The sequence below is a fragment of the Limanda limanda genome, chromosome 1 (assembly GCF_963576545.1).
Source record: "Limanda limanda chromosome 1, fLimLim1.1, whole genome shotgun sequence".
In the NCBI taxonomy this organism is placed as follows: Eukaryota; Metazoa; Chordata; class Actinopteri; order Pleuronectiformes; family Pleuronectidae; genus Limanda; species Limanda limanda.
The window spans coordinates 33,936,457-33,964,000 of NC_083636.1; the positions used below are offsets into that span (position 1 = coordinate 33,936,457).

Below are 27,544 nucleotides of genomic sequence, written 5' to 3' on the forward strand. Positions count from 1 at the left end.
GCGAGCAGCCATCTTGGATAGACAGATCAGACTTGAGCCAGGATAACCTGCAGACCTCCTCTGAGCAGCTCAACTACTCCCAGCTCCGAAAGACTCCATTCCCGGTGAGCACACACACTGGACATCGGTTACACGCACACGTATGTTACACGCATACACCTGAGTGGGGTCTAACAAACGTGGAGACGCCGATGTTTACACGGTTTGAACAGCTGGGGCAGTTTAGCCAGCCTGTGTTTGTCAGTGGCGAGCTAATTGGAAAGCTAACGAGGCTAGCTAACAGATGGCTAATACTAGGTTAGTGTGTGTCGTTGGTTGCCGCGAATCGGAGATGTTAGCGAAAAACAGCTGGATGTTGCTAATGTGGGCGACCGGGGACTTGCTCGGTGACGTGTAAACAAACGTTGACAAGCTAGCGAAGTGACGTTTCTACCATAATCCAACCATCGCAGCTAGCTTACAAACTAGCATGCTAAAGCTAACGCTAGCTGTGTGTGTGTTGGCTTGGTTGATGCTGTGCTGAGGACAAATTGTGTTTGTCCGACGTGGTTACACATGGCTCGACTGCCCATGTGTTTATGTGGATAACTGACCAGCATATTGTTATGTATGTGATCTGTTGTCAAGCTGCATCTATTGATGACAGAAAGCTAACGCAAACTCACCTGTCAAAACAGCTAGCATTGGGCCGTGCGGGGAAGTAGTCGCGGTCGTCTGGCTACTTAATCCAGCTGATGCTAACTTTGATTTCTTCCTAATTGCATTTCCAGCCTCTTGTTTTCCAACTAGAATCAGACGATCTACCAACCCGACAATGTAAATTCGCCGGTTTGAGCTAAGCTAGCTAGCATCGTCTGGCACCGGGCGTGATGTCACAGTGTCATATTATAGAGAGACTATTTGACCATACCATTACGGTTTGTTTTCATCCGTATATATTGAGGCCTTCGTTTTATTCTGCTTTCTTGAACGCAAGTGTTGCTAATACCGTAATCGTCTCTAATGTAGCGCAACGCATTAGCTACGTGCTAATTCCGTCGCCAGCAGTCTGCTAGCCTTCTCTATGGCTCTATTTCCTCCAAATAACACACATGTAAAATGTCAAAAACTGAATTTGGAAACAAAGCAGAACGCGATTGTCGTGTTGTACATTTGCAAAGTTCAATTTTAATCCAACACAAAATGCTGCATCATTTCTGTGTCTTGGGCCAGTTCTGTTTACAGGCTTCACTCGATACATAACAGCCACACACTTGTTTTTATTGTCACGACTTCCGTGGTGTAAACGTCATAAATCAACATTGATTCAATCTGTGTTTATTGCGATTATGTACTTTGCCTTGCGCGTAAACAGCCGTGGTGATCTCATAGTGTTGTTTTCAGTGCTTGAGAGGAGTCACATGATTTGTGTAGTGGGCCTGAACATCCTTTAGCCACCCTGTGTGGATGTGTGTCATGGTTTCCTGATAGCCCGGATTTGAGTAATGCAAAAGTCATCCGTCCTCCCTTTTCTTTCCTTGTCTTTATGGGAAGTGGCTGTTGACAGGGGAAAGGGCTTTGACGTGGTGTCTCAGGAGAAAGGCTCAGTTAGTGAGGGAGTGAGGGAGAAGTGCTGAGGCTGCAGTCTGATCACATGATCCGGGCTCGCCTTCCCCTTGATGGCTACTCCTGGGGTTTGTTTCCCAATCAGCACAGAACGAGTATCGTAATGGAATCACATTTTTGTGACAGGTCCGGGATATTGTCTGGGAGAGCTTTGCTTCAAAGAGCACTGGAAACGGTCACACTGGGGATCAGGATGCCACATGAGGGTCATGTGACTGGTGGCAGTCGAAATAAAGTCCATTAAAAGCTACACCAGGACTTTGAAGGTTAATTAACTGTAGTAGTTCATGACTTGGTCGTAGTGTCTGTTTCAGTTAGGTGCCTAGTCAGTGCAGTTTCTGGGACTTAATTCAGTTAAATCAGTCAGATTAAATGGGTTGAGAGTGAATGCATTAAGTAAAAATGTAAACAAGTGTGTCAATCTTGAATTCAGCACGATTTGCGTCGGTATGTAAAAATGCTTGTGATGCAAGTGCACTGCTACTATTTTCGAACCAAGAAGTCACAAGGTAGTTTCCCACTTCCTGTATTAAAATTTAAAAGGCAACGTCATACAGACTGCTGGTAGCTTCAGTTGGTTGGTGTTAGCCTGAGCACCCAAACCAAATGTCAGGTCAAGTTGCAGTTTGCAGAAAATGGTAAGTGTGAGCCAAGTCTTTTCTGAGGCCACCAACAAGTACACAGTCACAACCTGAGCCTGCTCTGGTACCAGTACAAGCTGGAGTAGTATAGTTTCAAATTATAACTTACAGTAGCTTTGTGTCAGGAAATTTGAAATGTTAAAAATGTACTTTCAGCTATTTAATTTCATTATCTATGTTATTGTATTCAATTTATCTCCGCTTGTTAAAATTGCAATTCATCATGATGCTTCAGGCATCGTTTCTCTACTATTTTCCTCATAGGGTTGTAGCTGAAGTTAACGAGAGCCGACATGAGGGGACATGACCCAAAGTTCTTATCAAAACTTGAGTTCTCCATGACATCGAGCTGAATAAACCTTCACTACGAAGCCTTGCAAGCTCTCTTCATTTTCTGTCTCACAAATTCTCTTAGATTCTCTTATCACACCCCATTCACATTTCTTTTGGCTGTGTCTGCATTAATTTGGTCAAACGGGGTCACTGAACTGCAGATGGTGAAATGTGAGCACAACACAAGCACTGGGGTCTGATGTGGCTCAGAGATTTCAGTTTCCAGGAACTCCTTTAATCCCAGCACAGTTTTCATGGAGCTCAGATCAGAGAGAAAAGCACTGGTTTAAGGCAAATATTCTTTGCAAAGGGACATGGAAACCATCAGGCTACGAAATGATTATGCTCCTGATTGTAAGACCTGAATTATTAACTCTTGCGCTGTACAGCAACTGCTCAATGCAGAATTATGAACCTGTATTTCAGCAAAACAAATTAGCCCTGATGTCAGGAAGTACCTTTGCAAACTGAATTTCACTTTGACACTGATCATGAGGAAAAGCTGCCTGCTGTTTAACATCGTTGATGTCATACATGACCAGATCATTTAATTATGAACTAACCTGAGTGCGGTTTTCGCCCCTCGGCTTTTGAACCCTTATATTTGTGCAGACGCTATTTTGTTTTAGCGTCTCCTTTGCCTGTGTGCTGTACGTGGACTGTGTGCAGTGAAGCATCCCTGGATATGAGATAGGTGTCGGGACTATTTTTAGCTCTGGGCCTATGATGCCGGAGGTGTTTTTCTGTACATTTAAGTGCCGCACTGTTTACATGGAGACACACTCTTTCCAGTGGCATCACAATTAGCCGGTGTCATTGTTACAGTGGAGAGAGCAGGATGATGTGGAGGGTGGAGCTTTCTTCCTCCCTGTGTCTTTAGAAATGATCCATCACCTCACTTGTCTATATTCATATCTCAGGCTCTTGCACAGGCAAATGTACTGCATACTGTATCATTCATTCAATATTATCACATTAATGTTACATAAATTCTAGTGAGACTAATGATGGGGATGTGAAAGATGGTGTGTGAGCTCTGAAATCTCAACAGATACTTTATCTGCAAAGCAACAAGATTAGTCACATCTGGTAGTGACACAATTAATCATTAAGGTAACTGTTCAAAATGTCTTCAGTTGTACGGGTGCGTGAAAGCTTGAGGCCTCAGGTTTAGTTCTGACCTTGCACTGTTCAGGCATTTTACAAATCTGTGTTTATGTTTCTTTGATAAGGTATCAGGTTAAACAAGAGTTGTAAGGATTTGTTTACAGTGTCCCCCCTGCATCTTTCCAACCTGTGGTATTTGTTGGATCGTGTGGAATTGTAATAGTTTTTATTGTTTGCTTCATTTTTAAATGAAACATCAAAATAAAGTCTTAAACCAATAGTTCATTCACATGTGTATGAAAGTGAACAGTTTATTGCCAATGACAGATCTGCCCTTTTCTGTACTCAAATTATTGGTCTGATATGATTGATTTAACTTTTGAGATGTATAAGTTTGGTATTTTTGTCACCAGTTTGAAAATGATCTAAGACATTTGTGTCTTATAATGGTTATATTGTCTTTGACAGTTTATTAACCTAAATCTCCTTTTCTTCTCTCTTTCAGAGCCAAAATGGCCACCGCACCGTATAACTACTCCTACATTTTCAAATACATCATTATCGGTAAGTGAACAACGCCATTGACGACCAGTGTGCAGTCTCTGTAGCAGGTTACACTGATGAGTACCAGGTCTGAACTGATAAGCATACAGTGTTGATAATATATGAATTGTAAAAGGTCTTTAATATTACGTTTTGCTGACAGGTTCCTCTAAGTGAACACACTGCTGCTTTTCCTTGTGCATACATTTACAGACATGTACACAAACACACACCCCCCCCAGCTCTGGGCTGTTTATCATCCTATACTGTTAAACTTATTTAACACCACCGCCTCAGAGTTTAAGTGGGTGTGTCAGGTGTCAATGAGGAGAAGCCTGAAGGGAAAGTTGCTTTCTACTTCAGCTTTCTGTTTATATATTGTTTTCCCCTTCATTTGAACACTGATGTTTTTGAATAGGTTGTATCACAAACTGTTTTTGAAAGATCTCACATTCATGTTACAGATGTTTTTTTTGTTGGTGCATTTTTTATCTTATTTTGCTGAGCTGCAAATGGACTCATCACAGATGTTTGGCCCAAAAACAAATTTACCATTGTTTCCAAAATGCTTATAAGCATATTCAGTATCAACAAACTCTGAAGGACAGAATACATTTTAAATGCTTAATGTCAGTTTACCATAGAGCCCGACCGTTGTATTTTTAGTTATTAATATATATTTATTTCATGCCTTAATTACATTTCCTTGTTATAGCGGTTTGATAATGTCAATGTTGGAATCATTGCCAATTTTTTTGTTATGTGTTACTCGACCAATATATCGGTATTAGTATTTTTTCTTTAGTAATCTTGGCGTTGGCCCCTAAAAGTCCATATCTGTCGGCTCTTTGCTGCCACGACTCGTCATGAAATTTTAAATATCGTCGCTGACTGTTACAGAGGGGCTGCTACATCATGCATGGGGGCAACACTGAGGGCTTGAATAGACAATTATTCCTATGTTATTTCCTTGGTTGACCTGAGTTTCTCTCTGTCTCTCTCCACAGGGGACATGGGGGTAGGGAAGTCATGTTTGCTTCACCAGTTCACAGAAAAGAAATGTAAGTGCTGCCCTGATTCTGACTCCTGCTCATCTGTGTGTGCGTGTGTGTGTGTGTCTGAGTGGATGCAAGGTTGCCGCTGCCAGGTTCAACTGGTGCGCCTGAATCACTTTAGATTTCTTTATATGCCAGCGGAAGTCAGTGGCATACAAGTCAAGTGTGAGCTCAGCAGTGAGACTCCTCTTCTGTTCGTGAGTCAGCTGCAGCTTCCCATTACCATTCAGCTCCGTTTTGTTCAGTGCCACTATTAACAAGCCAGATGCTGTGTTCCTCCTCCACTCGTCCACGATCACATCCTGCGCACGCACACACACACACACATGGGAAATATAGAAATGATTTTTAAGTGTCAGTTTTAAAGACATTTGCTGCTTTCTGGGTGTTGACGCTTTCAGTTTACTGGGATTTATTATTGATGCACCTGCTGCTTTCTTACAATGGAGATGAGGTGTGTGTGAAATAGAGTGTGAGACTGTATACACATTACACAATGGTTCACCAATTCAATAAGACATGTGTGTCACATTTTCTGACTAAATGAAAATGAAGTGTGTTCATCGTCTTGATGATGTAAAGTGTGAAACGAGGTTTAAAACCTAGAACATCTAATAGACAAATTCCAGTATCCGCCCGTTTATCCCAAAGTTGAACAGGTTATTCCTTGTGTCATGCCCAGTCCCTCCACAAAATTGTATGGAAATGGGCTGAATAGTATTTGAGTAATACAGCCTACAGACAAACAAACAGAAGGACAGGGGCGAAAGCACATCCTAAAAATGTAACACCAAAAAAGATGGTGACAGAAATGCGTGCAGTATTTTCAAGATGAGAAACGGAGTAAAAATATACAAAATTTGAGGAAGTGGCATCAGTTAAAAAATGAATCGTCACAGAACTGAATTCACTGTAATCTCACTTCCTCTCCCCAGTCATGGCAGACTGTCCCCACACGATCGGTGTGGAGTTCGGGACCAGAATCATCGAGGTGAGCGGCCAGAAGATCAAGCTGCAGATCTGGGACACAGCGGGACAGGAGCGCTTCAGGGCCGTCACTCGCTCCTACTACCGCGGTGCCGCCGGAGCACTCATGGTCTACGACATCACCAGGCATGTGTGCATGTTTGTTCTGTGTTAATGTGTGTGTGAGAGATACAAATCAACCACAGGGAGTCAACCCCAAAACGTTGATGTAGTACGTGATAACCATCTTGTGCATTTTGAAGTTAGATTAAAGCTAAAGCCGCTGAGGACTGCAGCTCAGTCCCACAGACTCCCTCCTGAACAAACATTCACAGGTTTACAGCTTGTGTCCAACCTCCTTGTCCAAACTGTGAGATTGTATCAGTGGTCCGCCAAATAAACACAGTCCGACATGTGGAATGTGTCCACGCCACTCCCAACTCCTGCAGGGCCCCTTGGGTCCCAGACACACTGCTTAACTGGAAAAACTAACAAGAACTGGAACCATTTCTGTTCATTTGGCTGCACACAGCTTCTGAAGGTCTCCTGGAAATAAGAGGAGACTTACACAAGTGTTCATTGTGTCGTGAATGTTCGCTTTAAACTCAGGGCTGATAATTCCTTATTCATAATCTGTAATTAAACTGGTCTTTATATTGGTATCATTCCCTGTAGTTTTGTGTGGCCTAGTTTAACAAGTAAAGTGTTTCCAATTACATTTTAGTAGAGCATTTTTACTTTTGGACCATTTTTTCTGTTACTTGTCGATGGTTGTTGTCATTTTGTTTATAAATGGTACATTTAAGATTATGGCCTAAATTATAAGAAATGACAAATGATAAATGTCCTATTATATTATTGTTTAAAAGGTTTCTATGGAACTCTAAACACATACATTTTGAATCTGTCCTGAAGACATTTGTTTCTAGTTGTAGTGAAGCACTGCCCTTGTTACTCCGTCCTACTCCACCCTCTCCTGAGAGATGGTGTTAGCTCTTTGCTTGTCATCATAGTAACCTGTCGCTCTCTGATGTTCTGCAGGAGAAGCACGTACAACCACCTCAGCAGCTGGTTGACTGATGCCAGAAACCTCACCAACCCAAACACTGTAAGAACCCATATCAACATCATCTGATTATTCTCTTCTGCTGCTTTATTTCCTGCCTCCTCTCTGAGAGCTCTGTCTTTTCCTTAAATTGGATTTCTCGTTCAATATGATTAGTTTTCCATCATACTGCTCTGCTCTGCCTGTGCTCCTCCAGAGAAGTGGGCTTCTGCAACACGTCACCTCCATTCCCAAATACAAATGTTTTCCCAGTGTTCAGCCTCCATGTTTATCCATGTAAAACACAAAGCCACAGGGTAAACATTCTCCAGGTCTGGAGGCTGAAGCTGTTGTGTTGATCATTGCTGTTCCTGCTGAAGTGTGTTGCAGCAGCCATGTGGTGGCGCTGTTGTTGTCCAGTCATGGCTTGTGTTTTCTTTCTCTTTTTTTTTTGCTGTAATCTGAGCTGGGAAACCCAATGACCTTACATTCTGGCACAATTGTTGACGATTGAATTAGACGTTTTATAAGACTTTGTTGTTATGTAGCAATTGGTTATAAATATCTGGTTACATGTTCCTACTTTGCCCAGTAACAGTCTGAGGCAAAAAAAACTTCTTTAATCAGTTTTCATTGGTATCAAATCAACAGGACTTATATTTGTTTAAGTGAAATTGTTATATTAATTCATATTTCTTTGTTTTCTTTATGTATTCTGGCTCTGCAGCAAATTAGTGTCGTCCCATGCAACCTGTTGCTGTCTCAGACTTTAACTTTCTCCTCCATGCTGATAAGTTATAATTCATTGTAGTTGTTCTGACTTTGAGGATCATTTTGAGAAGTTCTTAAAAAACAAGACTGATTTAGATTGGAGACGGGAAACAGAAAAGTCTGTCAGTCGGCTAAAAGGAGGCTCATTACATTACATCAGTTCATTACAGGTCTAATTACATCACTGTTGCTTGGGGCCCCCTTTTGAAACAGAGAAGTCAACGTTATAACAGTGTTCTCTCATCTCTTGGAGGTTTAGAAAGCAGATTTCTGTCAATATTAGGGTCTCACTGTCTTTTTATCCATCTGTATTCTCAGGTGATCATTCTCATAGGGAACAAAGCAGATCTGGAGGCCCAGAGGGACGTCACATACGAGGAGGCGAAGCAATTTGCTGAGGAGAACGGTGAGTGAGACACAGAGCAGCGCTTTGTAGGGAAGACAGAGGAAAAGCTGTTTAGGTAGAAGAAACTAATCAGGTGGTGACTAGTCGTACGTCAGATCTTCCAAATCTCTGACGGCTCCATCCTCATTCCCAGGAATCCCAACATGTCCAAATATTTAGAACTTTGATTTAGCCTCTGTGTTCTTTCATGAGTATTTATAAAGCCCCTGTGGTTGATTTTAAACAGACAAAAGTGAAGATTAACATCGTTTTTTATTATATTTCGGAGACACAAACTTTGAACTGGATAGAGGATGAAATGAGCAGATTGGTTAATTAAGAGAGAGGGCCAATGAGGACTTGGTATGTGAGTTTGGAACTGATTGTCATCGTGTGTTTTTTATTTTCGACAGGTCTGTTGTTTCTCGAAGCCAGTGCGAAAACGTAAGTCTGCACCGCTTCCACAACCTGAAACATCCTCACTTGCTTCCGTGTGCCTCCTCTCACATGTTTGTGTTCACGCTCTGTGTTTTAGAGGTGAGAACGTGGAGGACGCCTTCCTGGAAGCTGCCAAGAAGATCTACCAGAACATCCAAGATGGCAGCCTGGACCTGAACGCCGCCGAGTCGGGCGTCCAGCACAAGCCCTCGGCCCCCCAGGGCGGCCGGCTAACCAGCGAACCACAGCCCCAGAGGGAAGGCTGCGGCTGCTAATGACCAAGCAAACACCCCCCACCCCCTCCACCTTCCCTTTTCTTCTCTGTCTCCCTCTGTCCTGCCCTTCCCCTGAAAAACCACCACCCGCTTGCCTCATTCATCCATTGTGTACGTTCCTCCTCCCTCAGTGCAGGAGCTGCATGAGCGAAGGACCGGGGGACGGATAGTGACTCGGGCCAGACTGAGCTGGGCTGCGTGGATGACATCTCCCCTCCACCTCTTCCTCCTCCTCCCCTCTCGCTTGTCCCTTCCCCTGTTGCCGTCTCACTCCTCCTTCAACTTTTGTCAGTGTGTTTTCATCCCATAACGCTCCTCTTTCGCTCCCCCAACCCCTCCCGTCGTCGTATCCCAGACACCGCCACACATCACACGGGTTACTGACACTCTAGGTAGACGTAATGTCCAAACGATAACGATAAACCGAGACTGTTTTTTTTATGTTTGGTTTTATAGCTGTATATGACATGTAAGCACTGCAACACGTTTCATCCACCACTCATTAGCTCAGTATGAATCAGATCCAAAATTATATTCCCTATCTCCTGGCGCCTCTCCTGCATGGTTCACTGTAGCCGAGCAAGCTTTCTCCAGCAAGATCCAACCCTGCGTTTGTGGCTTTTAATCCCGTTTCCGCTGCTTGGCACAAAGCAAGTTCCTTTTGCCAGATGTGGCAGCACAGATGTTCTCAGGAGAGAGGGGGGGGACGTTTAAAATGCACCCAGGGGGGAATTGCGGGTGACTTCTCTCCTCGGAGAAATCGTAGGAAGGAATATTGAATGTTTTCCAGTTTATCTGTGTGTTTTTGTGAGTGTCGGTGTGTTAAGAAGTTGGATCGTGAGTCGTTTCTTTCTGACACTTTGAGAAAATCATAAAAAAAAAAACTAAAAATAATGTGGCTTTCCTGTTTTTTGGGGATGGAAAGATCCATTCACATCGGTTTCTTTGCACCAGCTCACCCATTCCCTTTCAAACGCCTGAGCCCGAAACTCCTCCCAGGTCCTGTCAACAGAATCTGTCTTTACCAGCATTGTCTTTGTCATTGTATGTTGCCTTATTATAATTCACATTATTACTCTTAAATCTTAATACTTTTTTTTCGCTGCACTCGATTTCGAATAATTACGATCTACACTGTTGGCTCACGTGGTCTGAAACCATCTCACCACTGTATTTCATGTGTGGCTGATCTGAAGAGCTGATGTGTTCATTATAACAGTTGTGTACTACAACACCAAGCAGCATGCCCCCCCACCCCTTAAAAAAAATACAACGAATTTGTCAGAATCCAATTGTTTTCTTTTTGTTTTTTACTACAATTGTTCTGTATCATAGTGATTCCCTGATTGAACAGCTGTATATATCTCGCTTCTTAACTATTTGGTGATGACCTCGCTACTTGGGATTTAGAAATTTATTTGCTGGCTCTGCCAAGATCTGTACAGTTGACGTGCTAGTGGGTTGCCTGTAATTCATGCTTGGGAAATTCTGTAACATAGTTTCTATTAATAAATGTATGTAAAGGACAGACACCTAAACACACACGCCCCCCTTCCCCCCCAACCACCCCCGTCTTCACACTACTGAACCTGCCGATTGGTTGAGGGAAGAGGAAGTGGATTGAGATGTTATTTATGTCTGCAAACTTTATTCTTCTCATTTCTGTACAAAAGGCAGGATGGGGCACTTTCTATGTTTATATATTTTTTCTTTTCCCCCCCACCACCATCATAGCTCCTCCACATTACGAGGGGGGGCCCGCATCGCTGTCTTAACTTTTTTTGGGGGGAGTGGGGAATGGTTTGATATCGTGGGAAGTCGGTGGGCCGGGTCTTCCTTTTTCCTGTGTCCCGCCTCTTTTGCAGTCGGAGTGACCACTTCCTGCTTTTGTCTGTCCACAAGTAAAAGAAAAAAAACGTACATATGTATAAATTTTTAAGGAGCTGTGCTAACATTTAAATGCGTTCTTGCGTGTATATGATTTTAAAATGTTGACATTTTGATTTTAATGATAAAATACTCTAGACAGAAAAATAAATTATACATAACCTGTTGACGTGAGTCTGTTTTCTTTTTATCTGTGTGACAAAGTTTGTGATTTGACATTTGAAGGGGTGACGTGTAGGATGGATACACAGCATCAAGACTCATCAATGTATTTCAAGTAGCATGACTGCTTTGTATTTTATTGCAACAACAATTGCACCAAGGCTAGAGAGGGAGAAACAAACAGGAAAAATAAAACATTTACAAAGGAAAGCAAAGTTTGTCTAGAAAAATTGGTGAGGAGGCTTAGTCGCAAAGAGTAGTGGTATGGTTGGTCAAAGGAGAGGAATTAAAAAAAACAAAACATAAGCCAACACTGACAGTACCAAAAAGAAGTCCAGGCAGCTTGTGTTTGACTCGTGTCCTCAGGCGACGCAGCACAAATACTGAGAATGTCCAGGAGATGCAGACCATAAATGAAGGCACGTTATGATCACACAGTGGAAATTTTGTGGCTTCTTTTAGTCTATAATGGTCAGCGTCTCACTTACGCATCATTCTGTAAGACAGCAAGTGATAGATCCATAAACAATTCAGTCCAGTGTTTCCCCCATGACATATATAATACATTTTTTTTTTTTGCAAGGGTGGAAAGGCCTCTGAAACAGCATTTAGACCATGTGACGTAAACTCTCCATAGACGGTGATTCTCTCAAAGCAAAGAGGCCCTTCAGTGGTCAGGGAGAAACACTTTGAGTCCATGATCCCTCTGCTCTGATGAGACAAGGCTGAGCTGCTACTGATGGCTTGTGACTGGCATGTAGAGAAAGAGGAATGGGAACAAAAAAAAGGTTCAGAAAACATAAAACAGTCAGATCCACAGAGTTATGGATCACCCTGGTCCCTCTCCAGCACTGACTGGAGACTGTTCTTTTTTTTTGGTATGGCAAACATTTAAATCCAATAAACACATTGACACAGTTAGTCCTGGCCACTCGGCACAAATTCAGCCCCATTTCTGCACTAGTGAAGTGTTTAAGGCTCTAAAGTGTGCAGTAAACAAACAAGGGGAAGGACAGGAGCTCACTCTCCCTCATTTGCTTGCTCCCATTTTTATTTTATGGCACATGGTTGCAAATACTGCAAAAAAAACAACAAGTATTCATTCAGAACAAACACTAGCGTTTTCCCCACTCGGCACACAACCAATCACCGATGACACGGCACAAAGTGATGGAGAATGTCGGGATGCGTTGGACAGAGGCATCAGGTTGTAAACACTGATTCCAGAAACTCCCGAGTTCTTACAGGTGGAAATGGAAATTGGAAATGAGATCAGTTGTGTAAGTGTTAGAAAGCATCCGAGAACAAAATGAGGTTAAGTGTTTTGTTTTTTGCTCATTGTCATCAGCATCAATGAAAAAAATAAAAAAAATCAAACACACCAACAGTGATGGAAATATCACAGGCCTTGTTTTTTTTCCACTAGTGTCATCGATAAAGGGGAGAAAAAAACCAACTTGAATATATAAGACATGATCATTTCAAAAATGATTGGTGAAAAGTCATGTAGAGCAAAGATTTGGCCCCTAGCTCATGCTGGCCCCTCGTTTAAGGCCTGAAGACACTGTTCATTCATAGTTAAGGCTTTTTCAATATTGCAAACTGTCTGATTCCATCCACAGTAACCACAGGCTTAAGTGTTTCAGAGTGTACTGTGGTGTGAAGCTCCCAGCAGGCTCTACCCTCAGCTCTCACACGTGAGCTCGCCATGAACCACCGTTCACACGCATGCTCAGAAAAAAGGGGGCAGTGTGACAAACAGTAAGAGTTTTATGTCGTGTTCGGAGCTTTTAGGGCGCTACCTCTGAACGATATCACTGATTTCTTTGACAGAGGACAGCAGCTTGCTGAAGTCCTGCTGTGAATTGGCGCCCCCTGTGGCAGTGGGGCAGATCTGCAGCTGCCGCAGGCTGCACTCGAGCTTGTTGATGGCCTCGCGGAAGGAGAACTTGTTCCTCATCTGTTGGATGGAGTCCACGTAGCTCACGCAGTATTTCGACAGGTTCTTGCCGGCCTCCAGCACAGCGCTGTGGCTGCCCGTCTGCTCCGAGTTCCGGCAAATGGCCGCCCGGAGCAGCTCGGTGCCCTCCAGAACCATGTCGCGTGTCACTGCTGAGTTGGGGGTGCGCTCAGAGGCCTGGCGGGGAGCAGTCTTGCGGAGGGAACGGCGAGTGTTCACTAGGGGGATGAAAGCGGTGGGCGAGCTCTGATCGCCGGGAGAGGAGAGGGAGGAGGAGAAGCCTCCTAGACTCTGGCTAGAGAGGGAGGTGGACACTGAGGGGGAGGAGGAGGAGGTCTTCAACGGTTGAGGTTTGGAAGTGGAGCCCAGAGGCAGCTTCTTGGAACCCTCACTGAGTGCTGAGCGGCCTTGGTCACTGGCAGTGGTTGTGTGGTGGGGCTCTGAGACGGAGGGGAGACCCTTAGCTTTGAAGTCTGAAGTGGTGGACGAGGGGGAAGGGAGATCTTGAGTGGGGCTGCGGGAGATCTTGCCCGTTTTGGAATTGGTGGGTGGCGGAGGCGGGGCCGGCTTGGGTTTCTGTATCTTTCCTCTTTCCCTGACAGAGGAGGAGTCCCCAGGGTGCCGGTTCCTGCGGGCCCTGCACTCCTCTCCAGCTGCACCCATAGCAGGGAACACATTGGGCTTGAGGAGCTCGGCGTGCAGAGCGCTGGTTTTGGAATTCTCCAGCCCCGGTAAACCTGGCCTCCTGACCGCCTTGGGTGTTAAAGCCTGAGGACTGGAACCAGGGCTGGGATCAGAGTCTTTGCCTAAGAAGGCAGCGGAGACGTCTGGTGAGGTGGTCAGACGTGGCGGTGGCGTCAGGGTGCCCATGCGGGGGGTGTTCTCTCCTTTCTGCTCGCTGGTTCTCTTGCGCGGCAGAGCTGGCTTCCCCCCGAAGGTTCCTGAGTCAAAGTGGCGCTGGCCCAAGTCCCGTGGCAGGGTGACAGACCTCCACTCGTTGCCATTCGAGCCAGAGGCCATGCTGGAGGACCAGAGAAAACGCTTGGAGTTGGACATGGATTCCTCCTCGCCCGGTGGTGTGGTAGCTGCCTTGCCTCCTGGGCCAGGCACAGCTGGAGCTCCCTTCTTCCTGGGGAATAATGGTCCTGGGTAGGTAGGAGCCCCGTTGGTCATGCCCCCTGGCCCATTATTGTTAGTATTCAGGAACTTAGAGGAGCCATGGCAATGCGTGTTGTCGTTAATGGCCAGAGATGCACCATTGTTGAAGTTGTCGGTATCCCTAAGATCTGGAGTCAGGCCCCTCCTGTCGTGGTGGACGTCCATCTCTCTGAAAGAGGAGCTGCGTTTGGGCGGAGCTGGTGCGTTCTTTTTCTTTTTCTTGATGAGGCTGAGGAGACCACTGCCGCGGGACTTGTCCTTGTCTTTGGGGAGCAAGCGGTCATCCTCATTCAGGTTGTTGTCCAGGAGGGGGCGCTCCTTCCTGGGAAGCATGGGTGATGACACAGCTGCCTCCGGGTCTGTTGGGTCTGAGAAATCACACAGAACCAGGGAAGCGTTAGTGATAAAGTCAAATTAAATAATTTAAAAGCTCTACAGACTGAAAAAACAAAACAATGGAAACTACTGTTCAAGTTAGGCGAATGTTTAAAGGGAGACTGAGCTGGCTCTTAAAAAAGCTCTTAGCTCAAAGGGAAGATAAAAGGAAGGAAGTGACAAGACAACAGATGTAACTTTAGAAATGTCTAAACAAATTGAGCTGAACAGTTAGTCTCACCTGGACTGTCTCCATCCCGGTTGTTCTTGCGGAGGGACCTGGTCTTGGTGGGCAGGTCTGGAGCTTTCTGGGTGGGGCCGAATGTCGACTTCTTCCCTTTCTTGCCCAGCTCCTTTTCCACCTCTAAAAGTACACATATCTAACTTAACCCAACATGACGATTATACACATTTACCACTATGACAGAAGAGCAGGCATCTTTCAAATATTACCCACAAGAAACTTGGCTTTTGAGAGTAAAGAAAGCAGCACTGACCATCAGAAATGCTGGACTCCTGGAACATGGTTTCAAAAGCTTGGTGTGTTTCAGCAAAGGAGGGGCGTTCTGAAGGGTTCCACCTCCAACCTGACAGAAAGACAAAAAAAATCAAATGAAAAAAGTGCTTCCATCAGAGACAAGGCCCTCCAACCACAGTGTGGATACATGTGTTCTACTACTCACAGGCCCTCATGAGCTCGTAGACCTTCTCGGGGCAGCCCTCGGGTCGGTCCATGCGATAGTCCTTCTCCAGCAGCTCGTAGACCTGGGACAGGTCAATGCCGGGGTAAGGAGACATGCCGTAGGTGGCGATCTCCCACAGCAGCACACCGAATGCTGGAGATGGTAGAAAAACAAACAGATTTTGTTTATAACTGGAACATAAAGAATATGTGCTTTCTCATAATGTGTCACACTTGCAGTGGTCGCCATGGTGCCAATGTCACTCTCACCCTCTAATGAATACATTTAAAAAGGTAGTGGGACAAGCCCATGGAAAACGTGAAATATCAAACAATAATTCTCAAAACTTTATAGATTCCACTTTTTTTTCAAAAATATTACAAATCTCTAAAAACTCTTCTGGCTTTCTTGAAAAGTGATTCTATTGATTTAAATGTTGTTCCATCAGGGACCAGCTGGTAAAACACTACTCAATGTGTGAAAATAATCTCAGTGACTCAATGACTGTTTCCACTTGTCCAAGAGTTATTCAGGCAGGAACATTAGGAATAAATTACGCCGCTGCCTAAACGAGATCAAACTCACCCCAGACGTCAGACTTAATGGAGAACTTGTTGTAGGCCAGACTCTCGGGAGCGGTCCACTTGATGGGGAACTTGGCTCCGGCGTGAGCTGTGTAGGTGTCTCCTGTCATTAACCTGCTCAGACCAAAGTCTGCGACCTTCACCAGGTGGTTCTCCCCAACCAGACAGTTACGGGCAGCTAAGTCCCTGTAGGGGAGAGGAGAATTAGAGATGAACCAAGGGTCAAAGTGGATTTTCTTGAAACTAAAAATGTAGTGAAATAGTCCCCCAATAAAAGTTCCTTTGAACACTGATCCAATGGTAAGAAAACAAGAGAGGATTCAAGATGAAGAGAAAGGCAGGAAAAAACAGAGTCTGGTTACAACATTGACTGAAGTTTTGGATTTCTACAGATGTTTTGTGTGGAGCAGAGTCACAAGCTGAGTCTTGTCAGGATTGAAAATTAAAATGCACTTTGGCAAATGTGAGAGACATAAATCATCTCTTTGCTTCTAAAGGACCTTGTTAGACAGACGTGCCAGAACAAACTAGAAATGTTACAACATCCACTCCTCTGTGATACGAGTCTGTCCTCCTGCGAGAACAGATGGGAGAGTGAGAGAGGGGAGCTGCACAGAAGAATGTTGCTTCTCTTACATACAAACACCTCGGACTGAGATCTCAGTGAAGGTCTGTGGTCATACTGAAGACTATCGTTCTAGGTGACCACTCAGGTTTAGTCCAAATGGGAACTGTAAGGTCTTTACCTGTGGATAAAGTTCTTTTTCTCCAGGTACTCCATGGCAGAGGAGATCTGTGTGGCCATGTGAAGCAGCACCACGGCGTTCACCTCCTCTCTATTGCACTCTCTCAGGTAGTCGAGGAGGTTCCCGTGGGTCATGAACTCTGTGATGATGTAAAACGGTGGCTCCCGTGTACACACACCTGCCAAGGAAAAGAGGTCATGATTAAGTATGACGTATCTTGAGTTTGTATGTTTGCCTTCATATATAAATCTGTAGAAAATACACAAAAAAACAATATATATATTTTTGTGCCACCATAAGCACATCTGCAAAAGACCAAAAGAAAAGATTTTTACTTTACATACCTAACAACTGCACTAGGTTGGGGTGTTTGATCTCTTTCATAACAGCAGCCTCTTTAAGAAACTCGTCCACCTCCATCGTGTCTTCCTGAAAAGAATAGTTGACAAAGAAGATTAGCTGCAGTTACATCAACACAGCACCAGATGGTAGCGGTATTCAGCCATGTTAAAGACTCTGCATATCCTCTGTATTTTATCCTGAGAATGTGCATGTGTCAACGCAAATGTGTCAGAGTGAGATGCTCTGTAGTTTCTATGAACTACATCCGCCTAAACTCCTAGTATAAAGTCCACAGAAATCCAGGGGAAGTCCATGTGTGAACACAGCAGGGGATCTGTGAGTGAAACTAATATCTCCCGATGAAAAAGCGGTGACATAAACGTAGAAGACAACGACGAAGATGTCAAGAGAGTTGTAAATAAGAGCTGTAAATAAGAACAGGTTATCTACGCAGCGAGGTTATGACCTAACTTCCTGCCTCTGCCTCCTGCACCTGGTTGCTCCACCTCTCGCCTGATTAATGCAGAGGATTTGATGCTGTTGTGAACGTGTCTGTGCAGAGAACCTCCTGCTGCGTTGTGCATGTGTGAAAGGGGAACTCTGGGTAAACTCCGTGGCCAATTGTGGATTTTACCCGGAAGTCATGTCTGAAAATAGCTTAAGTTACTGTTTGACAAAAGTATGTGTCAAAAAGTTATTGAAATCCATGATTTTCTTGTAAAGGTAAATATATGAGAGTAATAGCAGTAAGCGTGTGGTAATAAATATATTTTCTCACATGAAATGAGTGAAGGCACTTTTTTCCTGTCTTCTTACCTTGAGTGTCTTGACGGCCACGGTGAGGTTGTACTTCTTCCACACGCCCTCGTACACCTCGCCGTACTGGCCCCCGCCCAGCTTGTGCTTCATGGTGATGTCAGTGCGCTCCATCTCCCACTTGTCATAGTTGGGGGAAACCCCGTAGATGGTAGGCTTGTTGCGCTTCGGCGCCGGGTAGTGCAGCGTGGTGATGAGGCCATCGGCCACTGTGGAGTGGTGGTGCACCAGCTCGGCCAGTGTGTTGAACCGACTTTCTGACGAGACGTACAGCTGGAGGGAAAGAAGACCACATCATGAGAGGCCAGTTCAGCCGAGGATAATCAACTAGAGTAACGTTCTGGTTCCAGCATAACATTACACAGTTTAGATTTTTAGAATAAAACAAGATAAATTAGGTCAACTGCTGTCTATTTTCCAAAATATCTACCATTAAAATGATCTTGCACACGCCTAATGTCTGGAAACAATACGTGGTGTTATGGAAACTTATGAGATAGAGCAATACTGAAAAAGTGTCGGCAGGCATTTGTCAAGAAACTGGTAAAGGGGAGGATTTCTATCAGGGCTCAGTGGAAAGTCTTCTTCTTTGTGCAAGTCTTACTTAATCCTCATATTGATTTGCTAGCAGATCTGCACTTTGTATTGCTTTACTTGAGCATTAAGCCAAAGGCATGTGGAGGAAAAAGGGAAAAAGAACCTTGACTGTAATGAAAGGACCTTTGAGATCTAAAGAGGGTTTAATGTTCAGTGGTCTGCTATCTTGGCTTAAATTATGAGCATTTAGTAAGAGAAAAAAACTGCTTTTTGTGCAAACAAACCATAGTCATTCAGAGGAATGTTTATCACAGGGTAAGAGTCAGGGTAAAAAGCTGCAGCTTAGGGGGGGGGGGTTTACTGACGTGACCTCAAACTCCATCTTGCCAGATTCTTGAGTTTTATCTCAGTAGGAGAATGGAAAACAATATGAGAAGAGGAACCAACTGTGCGTGTGTGTGCTGTCGCCGTCTGTCCATTTGCTCGGTGTGTGTGTGTGTGTGTGTGTGTGTGTGCGTGTGTGTGCGCGCATACTTGGCCGCAACTGTCTGTGCTATTGCATGTCTTAGCATGGGCGTCAGTGTCTGGCCAGTCTTGCGTCTACTGACCATTATGAGCAGCGCATTGGGTGATGGAGAAATTCTTGTCATAGCTAGCGTTCCTGGAGCTAGCTCACCTCGCTGCATCACAGACGGCAGAGTGACCGAGCCAAAGTGGCAGCGGCTTCGAGACCGACTTAGCAATTTGGGGGAATCCCACACCAGGAGCTTCAGCTGCACACAGAGTGAAATATGGCCCGATCTAATCTATCATGACCATCAGGATGTGATACCCTGCACCATGTGTAAAAGCTCTTAATAAGCTAGGCTCCAGATATCTTCAACTTCCTAAACCAAGCTGAAGCTCTTAAGCAAAACCCATTAACAATTTAAAGCATTTTCATGGGACAATAAATTAATAAAATTATAACCTCATGTTTTGTCTTTGCAGGGGAAGTCTATGAATGAAACCTGTGTCCTGGCCTGTTCTTGTTCATATCATTGTCCCATTTTGAGTGTGTTTTACTTATTTCTTGCTAATCTCAAAATGCTGCAGCGGCTAAGCAGTTACAGCTTTGATTACTCTACTTAACTTCTAACTTTACTAGCAAGAATTTGGTTTTAGATTACTTTAGATTCTAATATTTAGAAAACAAGGAATCTACAAGTATCTGCAAGTTTTAAAAAGGCAGCAAACTGAATCCTAAAAAAGTCCTGGAGTTCAATGAAGTGTCAACTTGGGCAAAAACCTAAATTATTATTATTTAACTGATTAATTCATTCATCAATTCTTAATAGATAAATTATATTACTAGAATTTATTAGTTATATACTGCTGGGAGGTTCTGGGCTGTGTCTATATAGCTTATTTGTGGTGATGCTTCTAAAAGTCTTGTTTAATACTGAAGAAACCTGGTAAAACCCTGATAACCTAAAAAACATCTGTGACTGTGTGTTGGGGATACGTCTTCTGTTTTGCTGTTTGAAGTGTAGAAATCCTTCTGTGTGTGTTTGTCTCCACTGATGCCTACCTTGCCATCAGACGCAGTGTTAATCCTGTAATGGTAGACTCTCCCCTCGTACCGCAGAGATATTGACCTCTGACCCGGGCTGCTCTCGCTCTCGCGGACCAGAAAGCTTCCGTTGATGCCCGAGCTGAGCAGGTACTCTGCAGCATTGCGTGACACGGGTCCGTGGTACCAGCTGTGCTTCTCCAGGCTGTTGACCGGTGTGATGTAGTTGGACGGCACCCAACCCTGGCCATTCTTGGTCTGTGCCTCGCACCACTCGCCATTGTGGTTGTAACCCAGCACGCGCAGCTTCTCTCCTGGTCAACACGGGAGATCGACATTTATAAATAGAAAAATCAAGGCTACTTGTGGAGAAAGTACCTTGTGATTCTTGTGATTTTGAATAGAATATTTCCACAGCTGGGATTGTTATAGAGCCTCCATTCTCTTTCCATGATGTAACAGGAAACCATACCATGGTACAAAAACTTGAACTCAGCATTATTAGGGTCAAACATGCAGGAATCTACTGTTTCTATTGTCACCTTAACTTACACCAGGAAACCTCGTTTTTGTTGCCTGAACTCAGGAAATTTATTTTTTTCCCTTTAGTTTAGAGCGGAAACACCTTAAAGTAGCTTTAAACTGTACAATAAAATCACAAAAGTAGCCAATTTTGTTGCCTACCTCTAATTTAAATAGTTGTGTTTTCCAAGTTAAGTATAGACCCAAAGGAAACTGTTGTTTTGCAATTGTGATTATTAATGTGGTCCAGGACATTCTCTTGTTTATTCTGGTGCATATGTTCCCTCCTTCCTTCCTCTGTTTGTCTGTGTGATCCATCTGGGGTATTGTTCCAGTGGGGGGGCACAAAAAGCCCACGGGGGAGACGATCACCAGGAAGTGAGAGTCAGACGGGGGATGAAGACAGAGACAGGAAGGGAAGCAAAAAAGCTGATTCCCAGTAATCTTATCGAGAGCGAAATTCTCTGGTAGTGTTAATTCACAAATAATTAAAAACATCCACTGATGAAAGTGAAAGTTTATAGAAATTTAAAAATGTTTTGGAATTGCTGTCATATCGATTCACTCCAACCCCATCAGGAAATATGATTTTATTCCTCTTTCCCTTACCTTTGGTGATGCTGAGTGTGTTGTCGCCACTGGCCACAAAGTCGTAGAGTGCCACAAACAGGTTGGGGTCATTCTCACTGGGTCCAGCCAACAGATTCTCTTTGGAGTTCCACCGGGCCGCTTCTGTCAGACCCTGACCCTCGAAGTCTGGTCTTTGGAGAGCTTCTGAAATAAACAGCAGAATCAGAAAATCTGAGCACACATCGGCGGTAGGAATATGAGAACATCAAACAGGGAGATACAGTATGTAGGCGTGTGTTTGGTATGCAGCAAACATTGTGAGGCACTTTTCCCATACAGCTTCACACATGTTGAATGACTCAGCGACTATGTCAGCTCCCATGTGTCATTTAAATTCTTCTGCATCCCCTTCAATTTGTGCCTTGCTCCAACAAGCAGGTCGTCAGCTGTGATCCCACCATGGGATTAGAGTCATAAACCTGATCATGTGACAAACCGTGTCCCTGCTGTCTCGACAAATTTCATTTCCTGGATTATCCTGCTTGGTTCACGATGTCTTAAAAAAAAAACAGTAGACATACACCTCTCATCAGACCATGAGAATGTGTCTCAGCTTGAATCCGCACTGCAACTGTAAAATGGATGCGCTTGCAGTCGCAGGTAATGAGTTCAGAGAGCTTTAAGTCGTAGTTATGTTAATTATAGACAGAAGTCAAACTGATGGCTAAATTGTACAATGTAAGAAAAGGTGAAGACAGTATTTAAGAGGAAAAAGGGGGGGGTGGTGGAGTGAAATGAGAGAACCTCTAACAGCTCATGGCTCTAATCATGAGCTCGCTGTGTGGCTTGCTCAGCTGTTGTCACACTTGTTCGCAGCATCTTACTTTTAAAGCCTCAGGTGTAAGAGAAAACAAAAAAGAGGGGAAACACAACCTGAGTCATTAAAAAAGTGATGAAACATAATCTTCCATAATTATGGTTTGATTGTCAAAATTAGGGGTTAGCTCCTAACACGTGGCAAACTTGAGAATGATTGGTCTGGCATGGTGATGCATATCTAAACTTTTAATTCGGAAAAGGCCTCCGGGTGATTACATTCATTTCATTACTCTGCATTTTGTCAAAATAACAGAATATGCATGAAGGAGCTGTTTTAGGTAAACAGGTCAATTTCCTGGTTATGGTTAGAATATAAAGTTAAAATAAATAGTTAAAAACAAGCAAGATCTTAAATAGTGCAGCATTAAAAAGGAAATTTCAGCTGCTTCTTGTTTACGAATATTCGATTAATCAACATCTGAAAATTGCCTTAAACATTTAGGATAATAAAAGTTCACAACTCAGCCAAATCATATAATATAGGTCTCGTCACAATCTTAATGCATTAAAATTACACATTATACCCATCAAAACACCAAACAATTATATCATAGTTTTTCACACATCCTCATATAGATAACAAAATAACACCTCCTAGAGCAGATATGTAACCTTGGCCTAGGATGTAAAGTTCCCCCTACTTCAATGAATCTTTCAACGCAAAACAATGGTCTCATGGCAACTGTAAGCTTCATAGGACAAAGTGGGAGCTATACAATAGGAGAATATGACCACACACTATGGCATTTCCTAAAGGCTAAAAGAAATCTAAAAACAAAAAGCAGCTGATAATGTATTTGACTGCAACCCTATTGACGACTAAAGAGCAGAGTTTTGTTTCCCTTGGACACCACATACACAGTGAGTGGCGGAGATCTTTGTTAGTGTGTGTACTTGATTCAAATTCTTATTTGAAAACCCCTCAGATTCAGGTGATTAGGTCCAAAACACGTCATTCGAAAAATGTGATGTTTCTAAGTTACAAACTTTTGATTGTATAACAACAGAAAACACTGGAGCAAAATCAAGCCCCACTCACTAGCAGATAACCTGCACTGCATAAGTGGGTGTCAGTTGAGGAAAGAACTCTAAGAGTAAACACATAAGAGTGAGATAACCAGTATCAGACACGTTTTGCCTGTGGAAGAGGTGATTAGGTCCGTCTGATCTGAAGAGGACGGAGGTGTAAAAGCAACAAGAATCATCAAGAGGCTTGATTTGAGGAAAAGGACAATGTGTACTAAGTGATAAAAGCCCATGTGGATTTGGTATAAACAGAGCAGAGCGCTGATTGTGCATGTACAGACAAGTCACTTCCCCTTCTCACAAAGATTTTGTTGTCAAATACAGACACGCAAGCACCTTCGGATATAGTTCCGAACACGGAAACTACTTCTTCTGCAGTATTGTGGTTTTAAATACTGCAGAAGAAGTAGATTTCGTGTTCGGAACTAAGACTACTTCCACAGGGAAGTAAACAGAACATATGCTTCCTCCAGCCAGTCACATGATATTGTTGACATGTCACAGGCATCGTTGTGTTGGAGGCCGTTCAGAGACTTTCACACAGCATCTCTTGCCAAGCTGGGCTGGCCGGCCTTAGCACAGAGTGAGACATCCTCCTTTTAGGTCACAAACATTTCCCCTTCATTTGAATTTGTCTGGATAATGTGGCTCGGCTCAGAATATCATATTTATGTTGGTATCAATCCTAAAAAGAGACAGATCTGAAACATTTTTGGAACTATCAGGGTTGCGTGCCTCAGCTGGTAAGGACAGGTATCTATGTGCCTCATGCAAAGACAAAGAGACTGACAATCACATGGTTTGGAAACAGAAAAACCAACAGGCCTTTAAGAAAGTGCTTTTCTGAAACACAACATGCAACTGAGAATTAACTTAATATTAGTTGAAAGACTTCACAATCTCTCAATTCACATCCTGTCTTGAATCCACAATTCAGATTTCTTAAATATGTCGATAAAACCCATTGTGCAGTATAAACATTGGTGAGAAACTCAACAACATCCAGGCTATCTTTTATAAAGTCCTCTCCAGGCATTTAATCTTTGCCTGGCAAAGGATGAACACTTGTCAAGTCATAAGTTCTTCATAACTGCCAAGCTCCATTTGAAATTTAAGTTGATTCTAATTCCCCTAATATGAAACCATGGAAATGAAGTCTGAATCTATAAACACAGACTTAATCAAGAGGTAGTATTGGTTTACATTGCACAGGGTCTTAGAATGTGTTTGTGAATACGTGACAAAAGAAACAGCCGCCTTTGTAACATAAACAGGAGCAGTGTGTTCCCAATGAACATTGTAGATGGATGAGAAATTGTCAGATTTGGGCTGAAGCTAAGAGGATCATTGAGCGAGACATGAAAGCAACCGGAAAAGGAAGGACCAGACCTGAGATTGAGCTGGACGTACCATATGCCCAGAGTGTGGCCTGATCATAAAGTGTGAGGGGAGCGCGTCGGAGCAGCCCATGCCGCCACTTTACGGGCCACAAATACCACAGCTCTTTGTGAGAGGGTGACAGCACACTGACACATGGGGCCCGAAAACACATGCTGCTCGGAGGGGGAAGAAAAGAAGCGTCACGTGCGAAAGGAAACTCGGGAGGTGAGTGAGGAAGAAGGAGGAGAAAGGCCTTGTAGCAGACTTCCGTTGTCCAGGACCATACAGTGGGAGAAATTAGAGCATGTCCTGGCTGCAGTACTGAGACGACACTCAAGTTGATTAAGTATGTGTGGAACTTGTTCCAAATTCATAGCTCTGACTGCACAGGGCACACACACTGAGGCAAGACAGAAATTTCTTCAGAAACCAGACAACAGAAAAAATGAAAACTTCATTCTTCAACACGAGAGCCTTGTTAATTTCATTTCCAGTCATTTAAAATGAGCAGATTTACACCTTGGATGAAAGGCTAACCATTTAACTACCTGGCACAACAGAAATCAGCGACTAGGACCATGAATCTGCACAACGGTGTGGGGTCCACTTCCATGAAATTGGCCCTTGTCCCAAATTCACATATTTCTGAGTGCGGCGAGAGAGGAAAGCTCGAGCGTACATACTTCTGTTGCATCACCTGTCATCACCTGAGTGTGAGGCAGCCTGATATAGATCATGTGATGTGGTTTTACCTACTGTGGGAGATATTAGCAGGATGCTCAAAGCAGAGCCCAGTAGAGGAGAGCCGGTGGAACAAGCAACTAAACTTAGTCACAATTATTCAAATAACATGTTCCTGTTCTTATGCTAATAGATGTTGATTCTAAATACCTACTGAACACCAAAATTATATAAGGCCTCCTGCTTTGGTGAAGCATTTCCAGACATGAAGTTAGAAGGTGGAGTGGAGGAGCATCATCTCAACATGAGATCTGCTGTGCCTTTGATAATATGGTCTGAAAATTACAGACTTCTTTATCACTGTCATTCACGTCAGAGGAGAGCTGCCCAGGAACATAGCTGAATAATATGGAGACTACAAAGATGCTAATTTTTACAGATATTTTTGCTTTTCATATCAAAAAACTGAAAGATTATTGGAGTATTTTTGGGGATCCGTACCAAACAAGGATATGTCCCCCTAAGTCTGAAGAATATAGGCCAGGGCATCTCTGTAGGATCTATGGATGGATGGATGGATGGACAGATGGAGAGATGGACAGATAGATAAATAATGAATTATTGGAATATGTCAAACAAGTATTCCAATTAAACGTTCAGTCCTAACCAATCTATTAACTCAATTAAATCATTTGGTTACACAATCCTTGGCTCACACAGAACTTCACTGAATGTTCCAATATAATTTAATTGCTCTGTTGATTATGTACAGACTTGATGTGTCCTCGATTTCTATGAATTCCCCTCTTGCTTCGTACTTCACGGTTAAATCAATTACCCACTTTATCTGTGTCCAGAACAGTCGATTAGAAAAAATTGAAAATATGTTCTCTTAGTACATAGCAAATTGAAATAAATACAGTCGTAAATGTGATCCAAGTACCAGGACATTGCAGGGAATTGAAAATGAGAGCGCAGACTGAGATTAGATCCCCTCTCCTCATAAACAAGAGTTAAGTGGGACACGGCCAGGAATCAGATTTCCTTGTATTCTCTTCTCCGTCTCTTTTTCCACTTCTTTCCTCTGCCGCTAGCCAGTGTGTCTGGCCTCCCTCACCCTCCCCTGCGCTCGCTCTGCACTCTCTCCTCCCCATTTTTCAGTTTCCACAGTCCAAAAATCATTGTTTAGACTTTTTTTTATACTTCATATTTTCTCTTGTCTCTTAATCCCTTGCTTTTAATTTGTTTTTTACCTTTGTGACCACTCTACTTGGGTATTTTCTTTACATCTCCCCAAAGAAAAGTTTTCAAATCAATGCACAAGCTAAGGTACAGAACTATAGACATCACCAAACATTCTTACCTTCCAAATAACAGCTGGAGGAGGACGAGAGGCCTTTCTTAGATTTACACCCCACCAATTTCAGGCATATCTCCAACATTTTCATTTGTTTTCTTTCCCGTCCCACTTGAAAATTGTGTTGCTTGTTCGAATCAGACGTCCCCCAAACGTTTCCCCCTCTACATGTGTTCAGTAGTAGAAAAATTCAAACAGAAAGAAAAAAACGAGAAATGGAGAAACAGCACCGAGCCACATTAAATGCTGAAAAAAACTATTTTTCTTTTCTTCGGATATTCCAGCTGCTGTAAATCCTTTCTTTCTCCTCGCTCCTCTCTGATCCGAAAAAGCGGGATCCACTGTCCGGCAAAGTCTACCAACTTTCTCTTCTGAGCGTCTCCATGTTTTTTTTCTCCCTCTTTGGCTTTTGGGCTTTTGGTTAGCTCCGCTTTTGTAACGCACAAAAACTCTCCAAAAGCGTGGGTTTGGTCCAGAAGCTTGCTCGACTTGAAGAATTGTCAGTTGAGTGGGCAGTAGGGCAGTCTGAGCGGTGCCATTCCTCTCTCCTGTCCCCTGTTCGAGTGTATATCTGAGACACAGGGACTACTCGTGCTACAGCTGCCAACAAAGGGCCTCTTTCAGGCTCAGCCTGCTGCACTCAATGACATCAGCTGAGCCGTCCCACCTCCAGCAGCAAACACACAATGAGAGGGAGAGACGGCTAACACACACACACACGAGCATTCACCAAGAAGAATACAAGCAACAGCACGAAAGAAGCCAAACTTTATGCTAAGATGTGAATTAAAATCTCCAGAGGTCTCATGTAAAACTGTGTTTGAAGTTTAGATTCAGTTTGGATGTTAAGCAGTTCTCTATCCCCTCCCACTGAAGTCATAAGATGACTACAAGAAGCTCCTCCTCCAACTTTTGAACCCCCCTTCCCCCTTCTCACTGTCTTTCTAACCCCCACTCTCGGCTTCTCGGCCACGCTTCTTCCCCCCCGCTCTCTGCAGTCTGAAATGTTTACAGGTTAAAGAAGCACTTCTGGAAACAGGCCTGGGTTGTTAAAGACTCAGCTCAAACTCTCAATCATTGGCAGCAAAGAATAACCTCTACCAGTCTTCTCTTGACGCCACACAAGGCTCTTTTGCCACAAGCTTATAATGGTAGTGAAGTGG

General features: G+C 43.6%; 2 protein-coding genes across 3 annotated transcripts in view; one reads left to right on the forward strand and one right to left on the reverse strand.

Annotated features, from left to right (window-relative positions):
• rab14l (RAB14, member RAS oncogene family, like) lies at positions 1–11,218 on the forward strand. The gene is made up of 8 exons (XM_061070378.1): positions 1–104; positions 4,192–4,250; positions 5,237–5,290; positions 6,220–6,397; positions 7,292–7,358; positions 8,385–8,472; positions 8,865–8,895; positions 8,987–11,218. Exons 2-8 carry the CDS (start codon positions 4,199–4,201, stop codon positions 9,162–9,164), a joined length of 648 nt encoding a protein of 215 aa, XP_060926361.1. The 5' UTR covers positions 1–104; positions 4,192–4,198; the 3' UTR covers positions 9,165–11,218.
• Positions 11,219–11,318: 100 nt separating this feature from the next.
• The window catches only part of abl1 (c-abl oncogene 1, non-receptor tyrosine kinase), a 32,230-nt gene continuing 16,004 nt past the window's right edge, over positions 11,319–27,544 (reverse strand). Inside the window, exons 1-11 of one of the 2 annotated variants that reach the window (XM_061069112.1) lie at positions 26,388–27,005; positions 21,098–21,262; positions 19,985–20,280; positions 17,878–18,150; positions 17,064–17,148; positions 16,720–16,897; positions 15,975–16,159; positions 15,390–15,542; positions 15,204–15,293; positions 14,948–15,070; positions 11,319–14,699 (exon numbers count right to left, since the gene is read on the reverse strand). In XM_061069112.1, coding sequence (XP_060925095.1) covers positions 13,012–14,699; positions 14,948–15,070; positions 15,204–15,293; positions 15,390–15,542; positions 15,975–16,159; positions 16,720–16,897; positions 17,064–17,148; positions 17,878–18,150; positions 19,985–20,280; positions 21,098–21,262; positions 26,388–26,472 — 3,321 coding nt within the window. In that variant the 5' untranslated portion in view covers positions 26,473–27,005 and the 3' untranslated portion in view covers positions 11,319–13,011. Of the gene's footprint in view, positions 14,700–14,947; positions 15,071–15,203; positions 15,294–15,389; positions 15,543–15,974; positions 16,160–16,719; positions 16,898–17,063; positions 17,149–17,877; positions 18,151–19,984; positions 20,281–21,097; positions 21,263–26,387; positions 27,006–27,544 lie in introns of those variants that run through there. The other variant, XM_061069103.1, reaches the window with a different exon arrangement.